The sequence below is a fragment of the Chaetomium globosum genome, genomic scaffold (assembly GCF_000143365.1).
Source record: "Chaetomium globosum CBS 148.51 scaffold_1 genomic scaffold, whole genome shotgun sequence".
NCBI classification, from domain to species: Eukaryota; Fungi; Ascomycota; class Sordariomycetes; order Sordariales; family Chaetomiaceae; genus Chaetomium; species Chaetomium globosum.
Window position 1 is genome coordinate 3669363 of NT_165976.1, and position 20153 is coordinate 3689515.

General features: G+C 56.5%; 8 protein-coding genes across 8 annotated transcripts; 4 read left to right on the top strand and 4 right to left on the bottom strand.

Annotated features, from left to right (window-relative positions):
• Positions 1 to 1208: 1208 nt before the first annotated feature.
• Positions 1209 to 2373, top strand: CHGG_01189 (uncharacterized protein; the record flags this gene model as incomplete). The annotated part of the gene is made up of 2 exons (XM_001220409.1): positions 1209 to 1274; positions 1453 to 2373. 2 exons carry the CDS (start codon positions 1209 to 1211, stop codon positions 2371 to 2373), a joined length of 987 nt encoding a protein of 328 aa, XP_001220410.1.
• A 1135-nt stretch (positions 2374 to 3508) lies between these two features.
• CHGG_01190 (uncharacterized protein) lies at positions 3509 to 4336 on the bottom strand (the record flags this gene model as incomplete). The annotated part of the gene is made up of 1 exon (XM_001220410.1): positions 3509 to 4336. The coding sequence occupies one exon, from the start codon at positions 4334 to 4336 to the stop codon at positions 3509 to 3511; it is 828 nt and encodes a 275-aa protein (XP_001220411.1).
• Positions 4337 to 6158: 1822 nt separating this feature from the next.
• Positions 6159 to 7040, top strand: CHGG_01191 (uncharacterized protein; the record flags this gene model as incomplete). Its single annotated transcript, XM_001220411.1, has 2 exons — positions 6159 to 6259; positions 6335 to 7040. The coding sequence occupies 2 exons, from the start codon at positions 6159 to 6161 to the stop codon at positions 7038 to 7040; spliced, it is 807 nt and encodes a 268-aa protein (XP_001220412.1).
• A 415-nt stretch (positions 7041 to 7455) lies between these two features.
• On the bottom strand, positions 7456 to 7950 carry CHGG_01192 (uncharacterized protein; the record flags this gene model as incomplete). Its single annotated transcript, XM_001220412.1, has 1 exon — positions 7456 to 7950. One exon carries the CDS (start codon positions 7948 to 7950, stop codon positions 7456 to 7458), a length of 495 nt encoding a protein of 164 aa, XP_001220413.1.
• A 1528-nt stretch (positions 7951 to 9478) lies between these two features.
• CHGG_01193 (uncharacterized protein) lies at positions 9479 to 11043 on the top strand (the record flags this gene model as incomplete). Its single annotated transcript, XM_001220413.1, has 3 exons — positions 9479 to 9833; positions 9926 to 10181; positions 10371 to 11043. The coding sequence occupies 3 exons, from the start codon at positions 9479 to 9481 to the stop codon at positions 11041 to 11043; spliced, it is 1284 nt and encodes a 427-aa protein (XP_001220414.1).
• A 972-nt stretch (positions 11044 to 12015) lies between these two features.
• On the bottom strand, positions 12016 to 12835 carry CHGG_01194 (uncharacterized protein; the record flags this gene model as incomplete). Its single annotated transcript, XM_001220414.1, has 2 exons — positions 12016 to 12056; positions 12130 to 12835. 2 exons carry the CDS (start codon positions 12833 to 12835, stop codon positions 12016 to 12018), a joined length of 747 nt encoding a protein of 248 aa, XP_001220415.1.
• Positions 12836 to 15096: 2261 nt separating this feature from the next.
• On the top strand, positions 15097 to 16326 carry CHGG_01195 (uncharacterized protein; the record flags this gene model as incomplete). The annotated part of the gene is made up of 3 exons (XM_001220415.1): positions 15097 to 15158; positions 15297 to 15381; positions 15769 to 16326. The coding sequence occupies 3 exons, from the start codon at positions 15097 to 15099 to the stop codon at positions 16324 to 16326; spliced, it is 705 nt and encodes a 234-aa protein (XP_001220416.1).
• A 460-nt stretch (positions 16327 to 16786) lies between these two features.
• Positions 16787 to 18636, bottom strand: CHGG_01196 (uncharacterized protein; the record flags this gene model as incomplete). The annotated part of the gene is made up of 5 exons (XM_001220416.1): positions 16787 to 16918; positions 16977 to 17610; positions 17682 to 18084; positions 18149 to 18416; positions 18484 to 18636. The coding sequence occupies 5 exons, from the start codon at positions 18634 to 18636 to the stop codon at positions 16787 to 16789; spliced, it is 1590 nt and encodes a 529-aa protein (XP_001220417.1).
• Between the last annotated feature and the right edge of the window lie 1517 nt (positions 18637 to 20153).

The following is a 20153-nucleotide window of genomic DNA, read 5'->3' on the forward strand; positions in this document are numbered from 1 at the left end:
GTCGACAGCGCATTAGCTGTTTCTCTGTTTTAGAATGATCTTGATGTCCGTCTGCTGGGAAACTGGGGAAATCATGGATAATGAAACCGCCCTTGGCAGCTGCCTGTCCAGATGTTGATCGGAGACATCGGCGCCCAAACAGAAGGGACAATCGAGCCCCAAACTGGCCGAGCAATAGAAGATGCCAACTGCGTTTACTTATTCTCACGGCCACTGCAATTGTGAATCTGGAGGTTCAAGTCCAGAAACGGTAATGATGTGCGGCGAAAGCTTGTCCCGATTAACGACGGCATTGATGCTACGCTCCGAGTTTTGCGTGGTGAGAAAACGAAGCAGGGGGGAAGGTGCTCGAACAGAGCTGCGGCATAACGAAGGAGTGTTGGATACGAGCGTCATCTCATGTGATCATAGATGGGACGATAGAAAAGCGGAAAGCCGATCTCGATTCAAACTCACATTTTCGAGATCTCGGATCGGACCTTGGCGCTTCTGAACCTGAATCAGCTCTGGGATCATTTCGACGTAGCTGTCGACGCAGGTCAGGTGACGGACAACGAAGAACCCGCGAGAAAATTCCTTTACAGTGCGAAATTCTCCCAATCGAAGGCGCTGGGGTGATGGCGGAGCTTCTGCCGGGGATCGTGAGTGGAAAGAGAGAGGATGGGAGACTCGAGAGAGGGGAGCTGAAATTGCCACTGTGGGAACACCGCCCACAGATTGAGGTCGACAGCTGCAGTGGCCAATCAGACAGCTCGGGGCAAGCTCCCAGGCGTTGCGAGTGCAGGGAGTGATGGGTACCCGTCGTGTCGCCACGCCAGGTACCGTCTCTGCCATGCTTTTCAGCGGGCTGTGCAAAGATGGAAAATTACGTTTTTCCTAGATTTGCAGAGATCCAACCTGCCAACTTCAGCCAACGTGCCAAAGTGCCAGCATAAAAAGGCGACATGTTTCCTTAGCGTGACGGTGGCCATGGTGTTCCGGTTGCTCGTCTCCGATCGCTGCTCTGCAGTCGTTGCTGCGTCATCGGGCCAGGATCGCACCACTTGGCGGGATACTGCCCACCTCTCACGTCACGGGATCGCTGTGGTCGTCTGAACTGCGGAAGCAACAAGAAAAGACACGACACGCCCACGAAACCCACGAAGCCCACGAAACCTAAACCACATTCTTCAATCCAATCTCTCCATCAACTTCAAGGCGCGGTGAACATGGCCGCAGGCATGACACAAGCTCCCTTTCCACCGAATCAAGAAGGTCCTGTTTTGGATGAGCAGGTGAGTTCTTGGCCCCGATTTAGCATACCTTCTGTACCTTACCCCCGCTGTACCTGCCCTGTCCGTGCTGGGTGAGGTACCCTGCGGCATGCACACATCCCGATCGACTCGGACAGAAGCGCCATACAAAGAGAACGAGAACAACAAACAATTCCTAACTTGTTGTCTTTTGTTGCAGGGCTCTATAGATCCCGACCCAGTACACCATCTTGGTTGGCAATACCCACCAGGCACCAGCAACCCCAATGCGCCCACTGCCTCCAATGCGCCCGCCAATGTGCTTTGGCAAGAGGGGGCCCCATTAACCTCCGGCGTCGAGCCCTCACTGGATTTTGCTTCCCTGCCATATCTCCCAGAGTATGGGAATGGCACCGGCGATATTATCTGGGATTTTTCGTTGGGCGCCTCAAATGCTGGTTACGGGACAGTTTGGCCAACGTCCCCAACGGAGGCCTTCGTGCACAACCCCTGGGACCTAGCCAACCAAGCATTCCCATCTCCGGCGTCAGAAGCGCCATCATTTAACTTCGCCCTGAACCCTTCCGGAATGGACGGGCCAGCGGGCTATCAATTCACATCAACCCAAAGCAGAACGGACTCGCCCACCACGGCGATGAACCTGATCCTGCCTACCCCGCTCCCCCAACCAGCGGACAGCTCCCCCAAAAACCCCCACCCCGCACCGAAACGGCCGGCCGAATCCCCTGCACGCCCTTCCCGGCCGCGCACCCTCAAGCGGCACCGATCCGACACACCCTCCATCGCGTCTATCGCGTCCATCTCCACGCCCGGCAGCGCCTCCACCGTGGGGTCGGCGACCACGACGCTGGGCGGGGTGCTCCCCGCCAACGTGGACCCGCGCGTGGCGTCGGAGCAGATCCGGCGCGAGGCGTGGGAGCGGTGCAAGGCCGAGGCGAACGAGATGTTGCAGCGGCGCATGATGCTGATGGACCACGAGCACGGCGCCCTCGAGCGTGAGACCCAGCGGTTGCAGGTCAACCTGAGCCTGATGCGCGAGGCCGCGAGGCGCGAGCAGGCCGAAGAGGAAGAGCAGGTGGCCAAGGCGGGGAGGGCCGAGAGGTGGATCGATGGGGAGTGATGGGGCGCGATGCGGGGGTCATGTTTTTCCTTGTCACGACGGGATGATCTGGCTGGGTGGGCATTGGGTATTGGGGACTACACGGGTGATTATTGACTCATAATACGGGTACCAGGCCTCACAACTTAATAACCACGACGGACAGGTCCGTTCTCTCATACGGAGTTGGGGACGGTTCAGTTCAGTTGTTAGTAGCCTAGGTGGCTTCTGGCGTTCAAACTAGCGAGGATCAGATTGACTACACTTTTGAATATTTTGCACTTCTTGAAGCACCATCTCCTGCCCGATCACCACCTTGGTGGTGTTGTGCGCTCGCACTCCTCTCTGGAAACCCACGAGATACTGGATTCGGACCATCCCTGGGTAGCTCCCCAGCTGAACCCTGGTTGTCTTACCCCGCAGGTGCGCACCGGACCGCTCATGCAACTAACCTCACATATCACATCTGTAATCGAATTATTTGCTTCCGCAGTGACACGTGGTGGCCGACAACAGAAGTACAGTACTTGTGCGGAGTGGCGAGCATGTCCCCCCAGCATGTTCTCCCACAAGCTCCGATTCCTGCGTCCCAGCTGACCGGAAGCGAGCACACCCGGCGCACTCGTCGCCAATCGCAGCAGACCTTCAGCGCCCTTCGTCCCGACAGGTTGGAGCTGAAAGCCACTCCCGTATCAGCAGCGCCTCGGTGCCACGTGGCAATACATTCCTCCCCATGTCCGGACTCCGCCGTCGAGGGGGTCTAGACTTGAGGATGGGGGTCCTTTCTGAGCACAGTGTTTGCACTCTTGCAGAATTGGGCTCCAATAGTGGTTTTATTGATGGCAAGCTGTAATTGATGGAGTCGCACGGCTGAGGATACCGCAGCTCGGATCACACCCACGACCCCAGACTACGACACAGTCCGTATCATCAATTTAGTTACTAACAATAGCGCAAGATAGGATGATTAATCATTTGCCGGAAGCACAGCGGTCAAGACAGAGGGCAGCACAGGAGTGGTAACACACCCCTTTTCAGTGATGCAGCAACTGTTAGTTAGGACATGGGAGAAGATGAGATGCTAGAGCTAATTCACTGATATCACACTATCCTAAAGCAACGTTCGAATCAAGAACCCCAATTAGTTATACATAATCTACGCGGACCTTTTCTGATCAGCCTGACCCCGAGTCGCCACGGACCCGTCCGTCTTAGCGCCAGTAGCGTCACCGCCCGCCTTCGCAACCGGTTTCTTGAGACCAATAGAAAAGAAAACCGGTTCCTGAGCGGCATTAGCAGCAAAAAACGCATTCAGAAAAGCCGGCGTAGCATGCGTCATGTCCTCCCTCTCCTTCCTCGCAATATAGTCCGCCAAAAAGATAATATCCGCATTCGCCTGCTTCTTCCTCCAGTTATTATTCCCCGCCGCATGCTCCTCCATCCACTCATACATGGCAATATTCAGCAAAAGCGTCGGCTTCAAGACGCGGGCGCTAGAAAACACAATCACGAACCCGTCGTCCGTGTCGGGGAACGCCTGGCGCAGCTCGGGCGGCTCGTGGATGTGCACGGCGCACTGGACGCCGTTCCGGTCGAGCTTGATGGAGCGCGTCATGCTGCCCATCTTCTTGAAGAAGCCGCAGCTGGACGTCGCCATCTGCTCGTGCACCCGCGCCGTGTGGCCCGTCGGCACGAAGACGTGGTAGTCGGAACAGAGCCGCTTGGAGCCGAGCAGCTGCAACGCGAAGCCGCCGATCAGCGCGTAAGGCGTGCCCCGCAGCGTGCTCGCGAAGAGGCGGGCATCGGCTTGTCGCCATTTTAGCAGCGTGGCCTCGGAGGGGGGTTTGGCTTTGGCGGCGGTGGTGGTGCTCGTCGTGGTGGTGGTGTTGGTTTGCTTCTGCACCGGCTGGGAGGAATTGGCGGCGGCGGCGGCGCCTCCGCCTGCCTTTGCCGTTGGTGCATTTCTCTGTGTGCGGTTATTCATATTTGCTGAATGTTGCGTAACCAGTTCACTCTGAAAGGATCGTTGAAACTCGGCACGATGCAGGATGGAATCGATCGTTAGATAAACCGATAGGTTTTATGCTTTAGGTACATGTCGGTACTTGAAGAAGGATTGAAGAACAAGTAGTTCTCCGAATTAGTTACATGGCAAGCAACGAGGAATTAAACTACTTCGTGAGTCTTTCTAGCTGGCTAGGCATCACGGCCTCGGCTCGCGGCCGAGGCCAAATCTCGCCAATTCCATGTCTCGCGAGGTCTCTTTTCCTTCCTGCGAACGGTGTTGAAACCCAGCTAAGGACCAGTCCTGGCTGATGCAGAAAAAGGGAAGCAAAGAGCGAAGTCGACAGGGGCCAAGCTCCTAAACCGATGCTTACTCTTTTGTTAGGCCAAGTATTCCGAGTAGGATTCGTCACGGTGGTCGCCGCCAGCCACTAGTGCTCATCAGCCAACATCTGCTTACCCCGGCCCTTTGGCGACCAGTTCCGCGCCAGCCAACCACTTTGGCTGCAGAAGTGTATACTCCAATGTGGTCCACTAGGCCTCATAATCTTACTGTCTTGCGGGTACCGGTGCTTTATATACAGCGGAGGTACAGAGGTACCTCAACACTTCATTGTCATTCAGCTCCCTCCCGTCATCCCGTTTCATGTAAAGGCGCCCTGGGACTGGAGCTTCCGCATTTTGCAGGCAGAGTCGGGCCTTTGGCAGCTCTTATCTCGCATCAAAGGGGGGCAAGGCAGAAACAATCAAGGGTGTTGCGGGATGGCGGCTTCTGTGCCGGGGTGGGGAAGAAGATGTGATGCAGCCTGGCTTCATGTTTTCAAGTGAGTGCGTCTGGTGTGGGATGAAAAGACAAGGACAGGCAGAACGAGGGCCGCTTCAAGAAGGGCTGAGCCACAATAGAAATTGAAGAACTGGGAATGAAGATGGTGACGGTTTTATATCTTAGAGTTTATCCTCACCGAAACGAGGAACTGTATGGTGACTGGACAATGTTGATTGTTGAACTTGGATTTGAGTTTTGATCGACAACTCGGAGCGCCGATTACCTGGCTAGAGTCTGGGTTGCTGGTGCGATTCAACCGGGGATGACAGCCGGAACCCGGCGCCACTGCCGAAACAACCACGAATGCTACCACAAAAATAGCAGGCGGCAGTACCGGCGTAGGAGGGTCCGGGGTGTTCTTGTCTCGGACCGGGTTCTGCTCTTCCAGGCCACACCCGCTTGGAGGTGCGTTTCATGCTGCCCCCGGACTGCTGTCGACGGTTGGTCAACAAGGCACGAATCGGCCCGCGTGATTTTCAGATTCCAGTTCACTTGACCATTGTTGGGCACGCCATGGCTGTGCCAACCCGGGGTCAAGATTGCAACACCATCTTCGGCTCCTGCCCCCGTCCAGATGCCTATTCCGGATGACGACGCCACAGCTCTCGAGTGCATGAACGGTCGAGTTTAATTTAAATGCAAATACCTGGCCGGCCTTGTCGACCAGTCCCAAGACGAAAAGGTATAAGCCTCGGGGCTAAAGGCGCCGCAATCCCACCATGTCGTTGACATTAACCGGCAAATCGTACCGTCTGAAGCCCGGCACTGGAAAACCTGGGGAAGCTGTTTATTGTCTGCCGGCATCAATTCGGGTGCGGAGGGGAGGGTTGGACAAAGTCCATCTTGGTTTGATGGGGGCAGTCGGGCAGTCTCCTTCAAGGTTCTATTAGTATATGTAGTGCAGGGCCTCAGTCTCACAGACTCTTCTTTCTTTCCTTCAAGCTTCCTCCAGCCACCGACACTACACCCACACACAATGCATCTCCCGTCTCTCGGTTCAGTCGCCCTGCTTGCAGGTGGCGCTGCTGCTCACGGTGCCGTGACGAGCTATGTCATTGCCGGCCAGAACTACCCTGGGTGGGTCTTCTTCCCTTGAGGGGTTAGGTTTTGGGAAGAGATCCCTTAAGGCGGCTATTAATGACAAATACTTAGATACCAAGGATTCTCCCCGTCCAACTCGCCGAACGTCATCCAGCGCCAGTGGTCCGACTACAACCCCGTCACCAGCTGCAGCGACGCTAAGCTCCGCTGCAACGGCGGGACCTCGGCCACGCTGAGCGCCACGGCTGCGCCCGGCGATACCATCACCGCTATCTGGCAGCAGTGGACGCACAGCCAAGGGCCCGTCATCGTCTGGATGTACAAGTGCGCTGGCTCCTTCAGCTCCTGCGACGGCTCCGGTTCCGGCTGGTTCAAGATCGACGAGGGTGGCTTCCACGGCGACGGCACCAAGGTCTTCCTTGACACCGAGGTCCCGTCCGGCTGGGACATCGCCAAGCTCGTCGGCGGCAACAAGTCGTGGAGCAGCAAGGTCCCGCAGAACCTCGCCCCTGGCAACTACCTCGTCCGCCACGAGTTGATCGCCCTGCACCAGGCCAACAGCCCGCAGTTCTACCCCGAGTGCGCCCAGGTTGTCATCACTGGGTCCGGCTCAGCCCAGCCCGGGTCATCGTACAAGGCCGCCATCCCCGGCTACTGCAGCCAGAACGATGCCAACATCAGGGTGAGTGGTTCTTCCGAGGACGAGAACAGAGACCGAGGAGTTCACGTGCTGACTGTTACCCAGGTCCCCATCAACGACCACTCCATCCCGCAGACCTACAAGGTCCCCGGCCCGCCCGTCTGGACTGGCGCTTAAGCGTAGGAAAGCTAACGCCTAGTTACTTTCCGGCTTGGGAATAATGAATGGACGGAGCAAATGTGAGCTGCAGAATAGGATCTAGAGTGACGGACTCGAGGCTGTCCTTCAGGGAATCAGAGGGGTTCAGAGATTGCAACCACCAGACCAGACTGCAACCACATCCTCGCACCATAGCAGCTTTCATCACTCCACAAAGTTATACCGCGCCCATAACATTATCAATACATGAATCCCGCTCCCCAACGTCTGGGAAGCTCAAGTTAACCATTCATTCATGCACCACCGCCCCTCCTGAGTCCAAAGTCCAGACCTGCCATTGATCAATCCCAACCCCAGCCCAGACATGATTCCATTCAGTCCTCAGCCTTGAGCACCTTAAATACCCAGGTAAGGTAGGCAGGTTGGTACCTTTTCAATCCTCCGCCTTCGCCTTCCCCGCCCCCGCCAACTTCGCCACCGGCACGAACGCCGTGCGCTCGCCACTGCCCAACTTGACGGTAATACTCCTCAACCCAAACGTATCCGCCAAGTTCGCATAAGTCGCGGCACTGACCAGCCCCACCAACACGGTCCCCAGATCCGCATCGGCCGGCGCGTCCTCGTCCAGCCCCAGCACGCGGTGCACGGCGGCGGTCTTGACGCCCGGCCCCACCATGCGCTTGAGCTCGGTCGTGACGGCGGCGGGCGACTTGTCGAAGACCACCGGGTAGGTGCGGTCTTGGTTGGCGATGCCCGACCACTTGAGCCAGTGCTCTTGCATGCGCGCGTCTTTGGCTGCTTGCTCGAGGTGGATTTGTTGTTGCGCGCTGGGTTGTTGCTGCGCGCCGGTGGGGCCGGTTGGGCGTTGTTGGGGCTGCGAGCCGGTCGGTGCGACGCGCGAGGTTCCGGGGGCTCCTGTGGCGGACATGGTGGTGTTTGGGGGGAGTGGTTGTTGTTGTTGGTGTGATTGGTGTTTGGTTGTTTGTGGATGAGGATGGTGAGCGGCTGAGGAATGGGAGATTTTGAACGCGTACAACAAGGGTTGGACAGAAGCAAACTCTGGTGAAGCTGTGGTCTGGGTTTGGACAGAGACTGAGATTGATGCTTCCTTATACAGTGGTGCTGGGGGTGACACGCTCTACTGCCTACTTGCCTGGCAGGTAGCAATGTCTGGGAATTATCTGCCTGGGGTGGGTAGCTACCTTAGCTAACTTAAGCTAAGCCGTGGCCTGTAAGCATGGAGAGGTAGGTGGAGCGGGAGGTATGTTGGTTAAACTTGGTCTCAGGCCATGTTTGGTGTGAATCCTTCGCATCCAACGTCGACCATCGCTGCGGCGTAGCCACGCCCAACACTACGCACTACCTAAAAAGGTGAAACTGGGGCCGCTACATGCTATTGGAGCCGTTTCAGAGATCTGAGTAAGCGCGCTTAACCACGCTAGTCGGACATTTGCCTGCCCAGCCCAAGTTGTAGCAGGGTGGACGTGTTTCCTTTGATAGCCCTTTTGGCCCAAATCATGGCTTCCGGGGAAAGCCGCTCGTTGTCTACCCGCGTGGCGGTAATTCGGACTCGGAAGATAATATCGGCCTCTAATGCCGCTTACGTTGGTCGTTGTGTGTTGTGGCCCGGTCCTTGGTCTACTCTATCTTAGCGCTTGGTCGGTTTACATGTATGCTTTAGGAGACATCAACGAGTTTCGCCGGAAGCCCACCCGCGGCCCAATCTTCTAGTCTGTACATTACTCTATGATATGGAGCTTTTTTCATTACCCATCCGGGCCTCGGGAGTCGCCCAAGCTTGTTCCTGGTGGCCCACGGGGCTGCTACCGTTTCACTTTCTCCACTGGTTGCAAGTGCTCGGGATCAAAGTCTGACGAGATATTTTATTTGGCAGGTTCGGGCGAACCCGAGCTCGAAAAAGTCGACTAGGGCATCCATATCCTGGTATGGGGTTTCTGGATATGTGACCACATTTGTTCTGCCATGGCCCACAACCCCGGCTTGCCAATGGTCGGCCCAGATTTGTGCTTGACGGATAGTTCCCTCGCTCGCCATCATCGACAGGCTTCGTGCTTGCTGACCTAGTCCAAGCTACGGTCGCGACGGTGCCCTCGGCACCCCAGACCCGTAGTGTTGGCCCATTCTGCCGTGGGCCGGGTCGCATACCTACCTTATTCATGTTGCTAGACCGAGGTCACTATTATAAAGATGGTCCGTTGCACAAGAGGGTAGCCGCCGGACCTGACATCTAGAACTCGCTCCTTTTTTCAACACTGGCTGTTGTGGAAAGGTTTGCTGGTCACAACTTACCATTCCAAGAACCAGACAAAGTTATAAATACTCATTTGACCCCGGACATTTACTATCTACTCATCGCGGTCGGTTTCCGTTCGATCTTAGCCTCTCCCCCTTGCCGACTTGATACCTACCTAGATATCTAGGTACCTACCAGAACCATGAGTACCAGTGGCACTAGGGCAAAGAAGACACCCCCGGGTACCGGGCCGTTGCCTCTCTTTGGTGTCGAGATTGAAATCTACGTCAAACTTCACAAAGATCTCGAAGAGAAAATCAGGGAAAGGAGATACAGGGATCCCAACACAATGCCACTTTACTGGCTCGAATGGGACTTTGACCTTCAGAATGGACAGGGCAACCTGGAGAGGAAGGCCAAACAGCGGGAGTGTGTTGGCAAGGCCGTCCGGGAGATTATTGATGTCACCCTAGGGACCGGCCATGGTTGGACGTGCGAGTCTGACGCCAGTTTGAAGGAATGGGCCCTCACTGAGCCCCCTGACGTACGCAAATGGTGTATGTATTGTCCCACGTTACCTCCAATCGTCCGTGCGGATACGTGTACTCGGAGGAGAGAGCTCAGATGCGCTAACCACGGGAAACTACAGGGGGTATTGAGATCATCTCGCCGCCCATGTCGGTAACAAAGCATTGGCAGGAGGAGATAGAGCTCATCTTTCAGGCTGTCGGTAGGCACTTCGACTTCTGGACGAACGAATGCTGCGCCTGCCACGTCCACGTATCGCCCGGTCCCACGAAAAAGCACAAATACACAACAACCCAACTCGTCAGGATGGCGAAGGGAGCCTTCTTCTGGGAAGAGGCGTTCAAAGAACTTCTACCGCCCGAGCGTCGGAACAACAGGTATGCGCTCGCCAACCACACTCTCTTCGCTACTTCGGAGACCGCGAGCGTCCCAACCAAGGGATGGGGGCCGGTATTTTCCAGGATCCAGTCGGTAGCGTTACTCAGCCAAGAGGCCTTTATCCAGGAGATGAAGGGAGGCACAGAGGAGACCCGGTACGTATCAACCAGCTTCCACCCCTTCACCAGGCTGGGCACGGTGGAACTCCGACGGCAAGCCGGCGTTGCAAGCGCCATGACGGCCATCCACCGCATCCTACTCGCCCTCACCCTGCACGTCAGCGCCTTCCGGTACGACTTCGACGGCGCCAAAAACCGCAAGACCAAACCCGACGCCGCCGAGCTGATCCGCGAACTGGCCGGCTGCATCAAGAAACTCCCCGGCGAGACCTGCCACGGCAGCCGCTTCATCAACTTCCTCTACTGGTGCCAAGAATCCTACGCCGGCAACAAATGCTACACGGAAAAGCAGATCAACACGCGGGAGAAAGCCCTCCGCGAGGGCAAGACCCCCCCGAAGCAAGCCACCGGGCCGGCGCCGCCACCCATGAACGCGGCGCCGGCCGCGGGCCAACGCGCCTCTACATCAACGACGTCGCTGCCCTTGCGCACGACGACGACGGTGCGCACCTCGCAGCCGGGGGCCCCCGCGCGGAGCGGCGGGGGCCGGGGAGGGGGGGGCGGCAGCAACAACAACACCACCTCACGGACGTCCATCACGCGCGCGCCGACAATCGTGTCGCCGCCCCTGCCGTCCCGCCGTTCCGATGCGGGCCGCTCTGACGCGCCCCGCGCTGTGGTGGCGTCCGTGAGCGGGAACAGGACCGTGTACGAGATTCGCCAGCCGCCGGAGAGGTATTAGGGTAGGGATGTTGTACCTTGCGTGGCGTGGGGAGTCCATCAAAGATTCGTACATGCACGCAGCTGTTTGTTTGTTGGCTGTCTGATAGGTGCTGCAGATGTTGGTGTGACGAGACGGCGCAGTTTCACTTCGGGCTGTTACATGTAAGCAGTGAACAAACAACGACCGGAGGCGTGGCCTGGTGACATGGAGCCGACGGCGGGCTGTTGGGCCCCTCCCAGGCAAGCACATATCCTGTCATGTACTTACCGAGCATTACTTGTACATGCAGTGGTACCAAAATCCAGACTGTTACATCTCTTCCCCTGAAGCCCTAATGCACGGAAGTCATTGTTTGTGGTGACTTCGATTTCCTTTGGTTTTGACAAGATTTGAGGTTAATTCCAGGGGCAAAGTACATTTGCGAGGGACCGTTAGGGCTTGGATTTGGAGGGAATGTTGTTTTTCTGTTTGTGTCTCCGAAGCAAAGGTTATCGTACATGTGGTCTTACATGTAACCTTCGCAGACCGACGGCGACTATTAGTTACTAGCTCCAAGTGAGTATTATATAACTAACCGAACACGGAATTAAAGCAAACGCTCATCGAAGCAGCGGACTGCGTTTCAGCACCGTGACTGAACTTCCGAACCCCCAAACGCCCCTTTGTTCCACCAACCCATGCAAATTAATCGGTTCAATACCAAGATCATGTCGAGCTGGCCTCACTCTCCCCCCGCGTTGGCGAGCCGAGATTTCTTGCCAAGGGGCTTACCGGCCACCGGCCCGTCACACAAGGCCAGCATCCTCTTCCGGGTTTCCGGATCCCGAAAGTGGTTCCACCCTAGAACAATCTGCGTGTCACGGAGGATGTCGAGGCGGCCGAGCTCTACAAACCCTGTCTCACGAAACGTGTCTGCCGTCGAAGCACTCACGCTGGACGAAAGCGTTTGGATATCCCAGCCGTAGGTATTCGCCCGCAACATGCCCCATTTCAGAAGGCGGCGGCCGACGCAGTCATCCCAACGGGCTGTGCTGATAACAAGGGAGCGTAAAACTGCGGGTTATTAGTGGTGCAGTGGATGAAGGGCGGAAGAGAGGCACATACCCAGGTGCCGGCCATGGACATCACCGTATTTATCAAGGCAGTTCGGGAGAAATTCCTTCGACCAGCGTTTCCAGTCCTCCGGCTGACGGGTAGCGGCCTCGTTGAAAGACTGGAGTACATCTGACAAACTCACCGCCAACCCATTGGGCGGAACAACAAGCTCCTGTCTCGCATGCACAAGCCTCATTTCCTCCAGGATTGGCCGTAGTTCGCCGAGTGCAACACCCGGCCTTCCCATCAACCGGTAGGGGCTGTTCTCGCTCTGATCCGAATCGGAGAGGCTATCACTGGGGGTGGACGTCGCTACTATCAGGCGGCCCGGGTCTTGCCACTCCGCCCAGCCCAGTATCTCCTCTCTCGGCTGCGCTCCGTGGAGGCTAGTCAGATAGGCCGCGGGCTGCTTGAGGTATGTGGCGACTAAGAAATGGCGGCCCGGCGTCCGCCGGTTCTTTCGCATGTCGGCAAGCCTCCAGTCAGTCTCTGCAGCGAGCAGCCTCTCCGCGGCCGTGGCCTCGTCCTCGTATCCCATCTTCACGCTGCGGTATCGGTCGAAGTGGTCGATGTCCCGCTCGTGCTGGAAGATTTCGTTGGCCATGCGGGCCATCGCCGGGAAGTCGTACGACTGGGCGGGACGGACGCGGAGGCCTGGGAAACGCGGCGGCTTGCGGCCCAGTTGGGCTGCCATGACCGGGGTGGTTGCCGTCATGGCAGGCAGGCTGACGGAGTTGAGGGAATGGGAAGAGACAACAAACCAATGACTGGCTTGAGGGGTGGTGCGGTAATGAACGGTATTTGTGGGAGTGCCGAAGCTCAAGCTACCTGAAAAACGAGCGAATGTCGGTGGTGAGGTAAGGTACCGGCTAGATTTTTATCGGACCCAAGAGAGAGATGTGGCGGACTGGAACAGGTATGGAGCGGCAGAACAATAATTAGGGGAAATCGCGGCGGGCCACGAGGACCGTACCTGCTGCTGCTGATGCTGCGTAATAATCTCCAACGGGCAATGAATGCAAGTAGTGGCCGTTGGTGCCTGGCCATGATCCATGGTGAAATTCCAGCGGGCCTTGAAGAGTGGTTCCATCATCTTAACATTGGGAAGGCTTAACCTTTGGGATTCCATTTAATATTATTTCTGCATATACTGCCGCTGCCGGCTTAAATTTCCATCTCAATGCTCAAGGCTACCTGGCCATTTTGAATAAGCTTCTGAATCGTGTCTTAGGTAGCTTTCCAATTCAGTAGCCTCAGATGACGCTTGGTTAAGTTGAACCTTAGAGTGAGCAACACGCGGTGGACTCCAGCGCTGGAGGACACACACCCTCGTTCGGAGCCCAGAACACGGTAATAGCCCTTTACTGTTGATGGACTGACAAAACATTGCTGATCAACAATCCAAGATTTCCTGTTATTGCCTCTATCAACCATAAAACACGAGTTGTTACGCTTAAGATTTGATTTGATTTGCCCATTTTTGACGGCTCCTGTCGGAGACCCCGGAGGGAGCTCCCAGGGTCGACCCCAGGAAAGGTTGCCCGGGCTTTAGTAAGGTCCGATACCTTATACACGGATTTTAGTCTAGGTGCCTAGGGAGGTGCGCCCTCAATGGTGAGAGGCGGTGACACGACACTGCAGGGCAACAACACTCAACCACCCACACACAAAAGCCACAAGTCACAGAAAATTAAAACATCAGGTAGAAAATAAGAAAAATGTCAGCCCATCTGTAACCTGGAGCCCACGGTAAGGGCCCAGCTCCAGGTGGAAAGAATGTGCTTGTTGATCTCCGCGCTGCTCCTGGGGAAAGCGGATGCGCTACTTGCCCTGGTCAGCTCGCGGGGTGCTATCTAGAACTATCTGAGTTATTTGAAACAGAAAGTGTTAGCCCACCTACTCCCCTAAGCTCACGGCAAGAGTGGCCAGCTTAGGGGTGTCAAGGTGGACCGTTCTGTGTGATCTCCGCGCTGCTCCTGGGGGAAGCGGATATCGCTTTCCCTGGTTAGCTCGCGGGCGTGTTTTTTCATGGAATGTCATCCCCCGAGTTCCCTCGAACCGACGGCTTGCGTGAACAGCTTTGAGGAGGTCATGGTGGCTTGTTTCAATCTTTGCGTTGCTCGTGGGGAGTGTGGATGGTCACTGCCCTGGTCAGCTCGCGATGTGCTTTTGAAACTATTGAAATTGGTTGAAACGGAAATGTCAGACGCGGTTCTGGCCAGCTGCCGTGGGGAATGGGGCATTGGGAGCCGAGTGGTTGCGTGAGTGAAGGAGTTTGATCTTCGCTCTGGTGATTAGAGAAGATGGATTGAACTGCCATCTCCTCTGCTGTCAGGGCGGGAGTGTTTTCCCAGTCGCGATAGCAATCGATGACAGCGAGCCGATGGTTGAGAATCTAGCGATGGGTTTCCAAGCACCACTCGTTGCCTCGCTCGCAACTGCGACTGAGAGAACGGGGAGAGGATGAGGAAACGGGAAGATGAAGCGAAAAGTAAGAGGGGAATGAGGAAGAGGAAGAGGAGGAAGACGAGGAGGAAGACGAGGAGGAAGACGAGGAGGAAGACGAGGAGGAAGACGAGGAGGAAGACGAGAACGAGGGAGGGGAGATGAAGTAAAAGATAAAGAAAAGGCAGAGGAAGAAGGGGAAGAGGAGGATGGAACAGAGGGCAAAAGAGAGGAAGAAAATGGTTGAAATGTCCCTCCCTGTGGAACCGACCATCCATGAAGGAACAAGTCTCTAGAAATGGCCGGGAGGTCAGAAGTGGCTTCACTCTGCAGGTCAAGAGACAAAGACCTGGAAGGCCAGGCTTGCACTCTTTGCTGCTTGAGAAAAGAAAGGAAATGGAAGAGGAAGAGGGAGGGGAAGAGAATGATTTATAGGCAGCCAGACCCGGCCTGTGCACACCTGCAATCTGCGTAGACCCGCTTCTGAGAATTTTTGAAGATTGCTTAGTTGTGTAGCTTTGATTAGTCGTGATGCTTCACACTGGGAGGCACTGTGGTGAGGGTGGTGGTGGTGGTGGTGGTGTGCCGGGGGTGTGAGTGCTGATTCTGGGACCCGCTCTGCTCAGTGGGAAACATCTCACAGGTTTGTTATGTTTCCCCCAAACAACTAAGCCTCATTTTAAGAGTGGTACTAAAAGTGGGTGACTTGAAATATGCAAACCTCAAACCAGCTCAAACAAACTGAGGAGACAGACAAGGTACAACGGTAAGCGACGCTACCTCGTCATCCAGCACTTCCAGGGACCGACCCCCATGGTGATTGGGATGGAAACAGCTTACACAGGGAAACAGATACTTAAGTTTCCCAAAAGGCCAGCAACCAAACTCAAAACATTCAGGAAAGGTTCGCAACACCCAACATTCATGTTACGACAAGGGGAGGGAAGAAGACAACACAAAGGAGCACACGACAAGGGCAACCAAGCTATTACACCACTTTCAGAGACTAAATAAATTTCGACATCCGACATCTCGAAGAGAAGATCGGCGGCAGAAATACATACAAAGACATTTAGATTCAAAGGTATCGTTTCCCTCTTCATTGATATTCCATGTTTAGTTGGAAGAAACCCCATGTCCTTGCTGTGACACACGACATGAGCTTATGACTAGAAGCTGACACTCCATTTTCCTGTCCGACAGAACAACGGCAATCGACCATCCAAAAGCAAGTCACCGCTCAAGGGAAGAAGAAGCGAGGCAACCATGGCAGTTCCTCCCCAGAGCAACGACTCGCCCGGCATTGAGTTAGTAGCGTATCCAAAGAATCGGCGGCAAAGACGGGACTTGGGCAGCCCTGGGGCAGCAAAGGACGCCGCGAAACATGATCAATACCAGGCGACGAACAAGAGCGGCGCCAACATGAAGCCGTCAAGTCTCCCGAGCGACAACTCAAAGCTGGGCCCCCGCGAGCCGCCGTATGTCCCCGAAGGGGATATCGAGAAACGAAAGGAAACGAAGAGCGAAGACGACACCGACGCTGACCTCGGCTGGGAGTTGGTGGAAAACCCGAGCGACGTTTGGGCAAAGGAGAACGAGGCAATGAACAAGCTTATCGACGACCTCGACGATATGTTTCTGCCCTCCGTGGCCGGGAAGAACAAACGTCAGGCAGCAGGAGTTGGCCGCCCCAGCACAGGCGGGTTGCAATTCTCTCGGAGGGTGCCCGTCGACGCCAAAGGGCCAAGGGCGGTCAAGTGAATACAATCCCAGGTTAAACTTGTCCTCGGTCTCAAGAACTCGTGGTGACTATTACGACAGCTGTTTACTACCATGGCAGCAGGACGCTTGCCGCATTGCTATTTTGATAATACCGTTTCCATGACCTGCCTCTAATACCTTTTGCCCACCCGCCAATCCTGAAAACCCACCCCGAACCCAGCCCCAGAGACCCAGTACCTTGTGCCAGACCCGATACCCCAACCACCCCGGAGATAGAAAGTATCGTGAAATCCATTCAGCCCAGACCCCAGACTCCGTCCCAATTTTGTTATAAGGTTACCGGCTCGCTCACAGGCAGCGAGTGACCAGTTCCGCCCGACCCCGTCGAGCACGCCCCAGGTTACCTGCATGTGCTTGAAAGCACCAAAACTTGATAGAGATCAAGAATCTCTCAAACACGCACCCATGTCCCCGTTCTTACCATACCGGCTTCCAACCCTCAGACTGTCACGACGATAGTCTCCGAAACCTTCTTCGTCGCTGGCCCCGTGTAGAAGTGCCGACCATGGGTGTACCAGAAGCCGCCCGAGAAGAGCAGGACCGACACAAACACAACGCTGGCGTAGTTCATCTGTCCCCAATGTCAGCAACAGCAACCGCCGAACCCCCTCCCCCAAGGAACCACTCACATTCTCGCTCGTCACCGGCATGTTCGTCGGCAAGAAGAACACGACCGACATAAACACATTCCACACCACGGCCACCAAATTCACCACAAACCCCCACCGCCCCAGATGCCACGGCCCCCTCTCAAACCGCCCATACACCATCTTACAAACAATCGGCAACATATACGACAGATTCAACGCCACCGTGCACACATTAAAAACCGCACTAATCGCCGTATGGCTGACCAGCCCCAACAAATTCACCGCGACCCCCAGCCCCGCATACAACCACACCGCCGCCACGGGCGTCTGCGAGCGCGGCGAGATCCGCCGCCACACCCGCGACAGCGGCACGAGGTCGTCGCGCGCAAAAGCATAAATCGTGCGGCTGCCCCCCTGCAGGCCGGGGATCGCGACCAGGTTCATGACCGCGAAGCCCGCGAGCGTGAAGAAGACGGCGGGGGCGCGCCCCAAAGCGTTGTAGAAGAGCTGCGCTACGGGCTGGCCGCTGGGGGAGCTGATCAGGGAGAGCGGGTCGCCCATGCAGATGACTAGGATCAGGTTGAAGGCGAGCCCGATGATGTAGGTGACGGTGGAGGCGTGCGCGATGGCGCGGGGGATGACGCGGGCGGGGTCTTTGGCTTCTTCGGCGATTCTGTGGGGGTGTTAGATGGTTTGGTTGAAGGGGATCCAGTCAGGGGCAGGCTGGTGGTGGTGGTGGCTTACCGGGCGGTGCTATCGGCGTTGGTCATGGTCCAGGCCGGGGAGAGACAGCCGAAGAGCATGGCAAAGGCCGGCGGGGTCCAGCCGGAGGTGGGCTGGAAGTCAGTGAAGGCGTACGCGATGCTGTGCTTGTCCTTGGTCTGGACCAGCAGGCAGACGGCGGCGCCGACCAGGATGCTCATGTGGAACACGACGTAGCCGCTCGTCAGCCGCGTCAGCCAGCGCGTGGGCAGGCTGTTGATGGCGGCGTGGAGGACGGAGAGCAGGACCATGACGGCAAAGACGTGCCCGGTGCTGGGGACGTAGGAGAAGTCCGTCGCGATCGACACGGCGGCCAGCAGCATCTGGCTTGATGCGTACTCCGTGCTGGCAGTCCCTGCAATCACACCAGCGAGGGTGATATAGCCTGCAAAGGTATGTGTCAGCCACCGCTAAACAGTAGTATCCCCAGCTTCTCGAGATTAACATACCTGACATCCAACACAGCAGCGGGCCCTGGCTCTCAGGGGCTACATGCTTCAACACCGAGTACATGGCCCCGGCACTGGGGTAGGCCGACGAGAGCTCAGCAAGGCTGATGGCCAGCGCCAACGCACCGGCACCGCCAATGATCCAGCTCCACATGATGGCGCCGGCACCACCGGCTTGGAGCCCGTAGATCCATGTGGACATGAGCGAGCTGTAGATGCCACAGATGCTCATGGCGAAGCTGAAGCTGGACCATGTCGAGAACTCGCGCTTGAAGACCTTGTAAGCGTCCGTCAGCATCGCCCGACACTCGAAAGGGTGGACGTGAGAAGCGCACTGGCTTGTATCCCATGGCTTCTAGGGTCTTGTCCGCATCGTCCAGCGTCACATTGCCGCTCGAGGGGCAGGTGGGCGTGGTATGGCCGCTGGAGGTCCCTAGAGATGTTATCTGGATGGCGAGCTCTTTCTTCTCTTTCTCGGCGGACGCCATTGTTCTTCACTGGTGCTTGGGGAGAAATGGTGGTGGTCCCCGATGGTGATGAACTCTAGGTATGCACTTGTGGTACGTTCCAAGGCGGTTCTTTGTATTTGGGAGCGCCCATCCCGGTCTCACCGCCGCCCTCCCCAAGGGGGAGCGAGGAATGTCCGCGCGAGCCGCTGGGCTCTTCGGCACCGCATCGTGTTTGTCAAGCCTGGCCACCGAAAACTGCTACTTGTCGGTCTGCCGGCGAGACCGTCGACCATCGACAGGGTCGGCGCCGCCCGGAATTGCCATCTTCGTCAAGTGCCGCCGTGCATGGCTGCAGTAGTTCTCCCAAGAGCCATCGTCCTTCCTCATGGAGCATATGACGTGTTCACCATCTCATGCATCAGAGATGAGAAAGTACCGTCCATCCTGCGCGGTCTAGACGCGCAATGTGTCATTCCCCAACGATCCACAGACAGAGGTCACGGTGGTACCGTCCATCTGGTGGAGAGGGAACATCCGTTATCGGAGATCAGGGGTGTGATAACCCTGCGGCGAGCGCGTCCCCTCGGGGAGTCCATGGCTGGCACACGTGCGGAGGAAGATTACTTTGGCGGCAATCCGATTGCTCCCACCTCGGGTGAAACACGAGAAATCCGGAAGTGAGGAGACGTTTTCCCTCGGGACCCTCGCCGTCTGGACCGGTCTGTCGGATCCTGACCGCATTTTTGACATTCCAGAACCCTCAGTCAGGCACCAACTCGGGATTCGGGCTGGGCGCACAGAGATAAGCCTGGACCTCGGCGGCATCATCTGCGGCCGAGGTGTAGCACATTGCACGCTGCCCAGTGGCGTTCACAACATGTCCCGGTAGAGGCGGTCGGACAAGCAAGATGCCAAGGTTCAGGATTCAGGTCCTCGTTACCAAGAGAGTGGGAGGAGAGGTCGGTGAGACATCAGATACGGGGACGAGACGAGAGCACCGTGGTGGGACCGTGGGCGGGAGATATCAAGCCGGTATGCCCTCGAGAATTCGAAAAAAAATCAGTGTGAGGTTGAAACTACCTTACCATCCGCGGAAGGTCAGCCGACTCCGCCAGGGACGAACGGGGCGGTTGTTGGTCCCCTGATCTCTTCAGCGAATCACCGAACAGTAAATGGTTGGCATCTGACCCCATCGAGATCGACCGGTCTAGGCCTGCATCATGGAACGTGCCCAGACGGCCCTTTTCAAACAAGTGTTTGTCGCCATCCGTCGCGACTGGCCGTTCTCGGGAGGCTAAGTCGGGAGAGCTCCCCGCTCTGCACCCCAGGCCCGATCGGCATCTCAGCTGGTGACAAGGGGGGAAGAAAATTATGATGTCCTCGTGATAGACGTCTCGCCGTCGTCATCTTTCGCCATATTTTCCCAGGAATTGGTCATATCCGGCAGAAAAGTCCGAAGGTCATGTCGTGGTTGGCCCTCTCGGAGCTCCCATCGTGGGTGATGGATGTTTGATGCCCACCTGCAAAAGGCATCCCGTTTGTAGCCGTTGTCTGGC